Raw genomic sequence first — 4,251 nt, forward strand, 5'->3', positions numbered from 1 at the left:
AAGCACATACCTAGAGCACCTTCAACAGACATTAGTACCTTAGAAATATCTCTGCAAGTTATCTTGAATCTCACATAATCGTGCTTAAATCTAGCCCTTTCATCAATTTTCATAAATTCTTCACCACCACTTCTTTAGGCCGCCGCTAGTCCCATTTCTCCACACACATCTCCTCACAGTATTCCCGCTTAAATTTGAGTACGTTATAGCTTTTTAGTGAATTTTTGCTATTTTAGTTAATAGATATAGATTTTGTGCGTGTATTTTATGTTTGTACATTTTTTACCAAGTAGAAATTTGAAAACATCGAGTAAAACATTACTGTTGTGGTTCTTACTAGGAGTGGAGCAGAACTGTTTTACCATGTTAGTCAGTTCTGATTTGGAGCACTAATACTCAATGATGGTAATATTGTGATGAATGGTTCCAAATCCAAAGATTTAGCGCTAAGACCATCTCCAACCATCCCATATATTTCTCCAATAGTTATGTAAATAACTTCTTAAATATGAATTTAAGGAGTTTTCAAGAAAAATACTTCTCCAATAGATATATAAAGCAGCTCCCTAAACTTAAAAACTCCCTACAAATTCTAATTTCATTCCTACATTTACCAACCTCATTGGGACGCACTAAATCAACGTTGGTGCTAAGTCCATCGCGAAAAGCATACTCCAGCCACCGTTTTGTGCCGTCCCACCGCCCCACTGACCATAAACCCATCTCCAGCTTCTAGACGCCTTGACACCGCCACCGCAAAACAATCTCTTGCACCGAGGCACCGTCAGAACATATCATGTGTTGCCTTCACGTTGTCGCCGCGAGGACCTTCGTGCACAGAGTGTGTCTGTCGCAGCGAGCTCCATTGAAAATAAAAACAAACCCACTTATTTTTTTGTTGATGTAGACAACTTTAAAAATTAGCAACCAATAAACAGAGAACTGTTGGAACACAAACAATTTTGTACTCTTTAAAATGTTTTAGCAACTTTATAAATCTATAATCTAGGGTGCTAAATTCACATAACTATTGGAGATGCTCTTATATTATATTCTATCACATCTTACTAAAAAAAGATACTCTCTCCCACGCATAGGACGTCTCCAACTATTCCTCTTATTCAACTCCCCATACATTTTCATCAATTTTCAAAGTATTTTTTTAAAATATAAATTATTTGTACTATCATAATACACATTATTATCTGATTACGGAGATTAGAGTTCCCCACACGTATGGGGGCTTTTCTCTCTCCATTCATATGGGGTAAGGCATGAGGAAAAGAAAACTATTGGAGTGCTCAGCATCTAAAGTACACTGAATGGTGGTAAACCGTTGGAGCTAGCCTAAAAGGTTGGTGCTTGTGGGCTGCTGCCAGCCTGCCACCGCCATCCGAAGGTTCGGTACGATGTAGAAACAGGAGAAACTCAGCAGCAATAGCAAGCCAATCAAAGAGACTAATTAAGAATCGTTCAAGTGCCATATGGGTTTATTGACCACAGCGCAAGATCAGGGACTAGGGAGATTTGATCCAAATACTAGTCGTATTCCTGGTGTAGTCTACTGCGTCTTAAACAACTGTAAAAAAAATCCGGTGCCGCGGATACCGAACCGACAGCGTTTGTTGCCGCGGATACCAGGACGGCCGGAGGACCGACGCTGTGCGCGGGTCGGGGCCGGCGGCCGACGCCACAGCAGAGCACAGCTGATACTGTCGGCGGCTGCTGCTGCACAGCATCGGCATCGGGATCGGGGAGACAGCGATGCGGGGTACTGTAGGGAAAAACAACACTGTTTTTACACGGCTGAAGACGACCTCGACCGACCGACCGGCCGATTCCGCTCGACCAGGATGGGACGCGGCAGTCGGCAACCCCGAGAACGGGAATGCATCGCTCGCTGGGCACGAGTGGCTGGTGGTGGTGTGACTGAACTGTGGTGTGTGTGGGTAGTGGCGAGAAGATGATGGTGTTGCGGTTTTCCTAGCTCCCTGACGAGGGAGTTTAATGATGGTACCGTGACACATAAACCGTGTGCCGCGAGGGCAAAAATCTTGCTCATATCCCCCAACCAAACCCAGCTTTTTCCTCTGTCTTTTCCGTCCCCTGTCGCCGTGGCCCACAGGCCACAGCGCGCGACCACCCTGCTGCTCTGCTCTGCTCTGCTCTCTGTTCTGTTTGCTGAGAGCTCCATTGCTGTGCGAGTCTGTCTCGGTGTCTCTCTCAGTCTCTCCTGCCTCCCCGCGCGCACAGCGCCATTGGCATTTTTTCAATCCCACCTTCTCCCACAGACCGGAGTATCTTAAGCTCCAATCCACTGCAGTTTTGTAACTGCAACCGCTCTCTCTCTGCTCGGCTTGCTTCGAACCCACTTGATCGCTGCGTCGTCTCCCGGGCCGGCCCTCAGCGAGCTCTCCCGTACGTGCGCAGTTCTCGGCACGCTACCCCTTATATACCCCCCGGCCGCTCTCGCTCTAGATGCACAGGCAGTGACACGCGCGCATACCGACGGACTAGGTAGCTGCTCATCAGCTATCCAGATCGTTGCTCCTCCCCTCGCCATCGGCCGCGCCCGTGTCGGGCGGCGGGAATGGGACGCCACGCGGGCTCCGGCGGCGGCGTGCAGCAGAAGCTGCGCAAGGGCCTCTGGTCGCCCGAGGAAGACGAGAAGCTCTACAACCACATCATCCACTACGGCGTCGGGTGCTGGAGCTCCGTGCCCAAGCTCTCAGGCACGCGCCTCTAGCTATACACGTCCATGCTGCGCGTCTTGCTACTGCTGCTTCTTCTGTCTCGCTGACCGTCGCCCGCCATTGATGATACAGGGCTGCAGAGGTGCGGCAAGAGCTGCCGCCTTCGGTGGATCAACTACCTGCGCCCCGACCTGAAGCGGGGCAGCTTCTCGCAGCAGGAGGAGGACGCCATCGTCGGCCTCCATGAGATCCTGGGCAACAGGTACGCTACACACACAACACAATGCGTTTCGGATTGGTTTCCTTACCCACCAGGCAGCAGCCAGCGCAACGTTTGCTCGGCGACCGGCACGTACTCTGCTAACGGGCGGCGGCGTCGATGTGTTTTTTTTTCGGACGCAGATGGTCGCAGATCGCGTCGCACTTGCCGGGCCGAACGGACAACGAGATCAAGAACTTCTGGAACAGCTGCCTCAAGAAGAAGCTGCGCCAGCGCGGCATCGACCCCAGCACCCACAAGCCCATCTCCGCCGACGCGGCGGCATTGGAGCAGCCGGCGTCGCGAGACCGCAAGCCGTCGTTGGCCACAGCCGCCGCTGGTGGCGGCCTCGATGTGAAGCAGCATCAGCAGCAGCAGCAGGTGTTCGACCCGTTCCCGCTGACCGACAGCTTCGGCGGCGGCTTCGACGACGCGGCCGGCGCCGCATTGTACGGCCACATGGGCGGCGGCGGCAAGCAGCAGGACGCGGCCGCGTTCGTGGACTACAGCAGCGTGCTGGACGTGTCGGAGAACCTGGGCTACGGCGAGAGCTCCAGCAACAGCAGCAACAACTGGAACTGCGCGCCGGAGGTGAACAACAACAACAATGCGCTGGACGGCGGCGACGCGCCGCTGCACTGGGCCTCCGAGAGCAAGGCCGCGCCCTTCGCCGGCTACGGCGCCGAGGAGCAGTCGCTGCTGGAGCACAAGCTCCTTCCGCATTTCGACTTCGACATCGGCCGGGCCGCCGTGGTCGGCGACTTCAGCCTCGACTTCTTCTGAAGGGTTCTTCAGCCCTGCGGGTATAATCATCGATCGCCGTGCCCGTGTATGTACTGTATCAAAGCCAATTCATACGGAACAGTCGGGAGCTTAGAGACCGCGCTTTGTTAATTCTCCTCTAGTCGTCCTTACTCAGCAGCTCTCCTCCTTTAACAATGTTTTGGGCTTCTTCGTTTTCATGTTTTCTGTCTGTATGTCTAAAATAAAGGCATATACATATATATACACAAATGTAAACACATTACGGTAGCTATATATATTAATTAAGGCTTTCTTTTAAAGAATACGCCTCTTACTTTCTATACTCAGTTCACTGACAATCGGCTATACTAGTTCTGCCGAAGAAGAAAACAGAAGGTCCTCACTAATTGCTCAGGCAGGTCGCCATCATGTTCTCAACTTTCCTTGATTTGTGTCTTACGAAAGCAATGAGGAAGAAAGCTACGCCGCTGGAATCGGACACGCCGGTCAATTTCAACTATTCATCTACTAGTACAGATGCTTTATTTATCAGTT

General features: G+C 51.3%; 1 protein-coding gene across 1 annotated transcript; it reads left to right on the forward strand.

Annotated features, from left to right (window-relative positions):
• Positions 1 to 2,357: 2,357 nt before the first annotated feature.
• On the forward strand, positions 2,358 to 3,975 carry LOC100282608 (myb-related protein Hv33). The gene is made up of 3 exons (NM_001155516.3): positions 2,358 to 2,732; positions 2,826 to 2,955; positions 3,096 to 3,975. The coding sequence occupies exons 1-3, from the start codon at positions 2,591 to 2,593 to the stop codon at positions 3,733 to 3,735; spliced, it is 912 nt and encodes a 303-aa protein (NP_001148988.1). The 5' UTR covers positions 2,358 to 2,590; the 3' UTR covers positions 3,736 to 3,975.
• The last annotated feature ends 276 nt before the right edge of the window (positions 3,976 to 4,251 follow it).

Source organism: Zea mays, chromosome 3 (genome assembly GCF_902167145.1).
Source record: "Zea mays cultivar B73 chromosome 3, Zm-B73-REFERENCE-NAM-5.0, whole genome shotgun sequence".
Classification (NCBI taxonomy): domain Eukaryota; kingdom Viridiplantae; phylum Streptophyta; class Magnoliopsida; order Poales; family Poaceae; genus Zea; species Zea mays.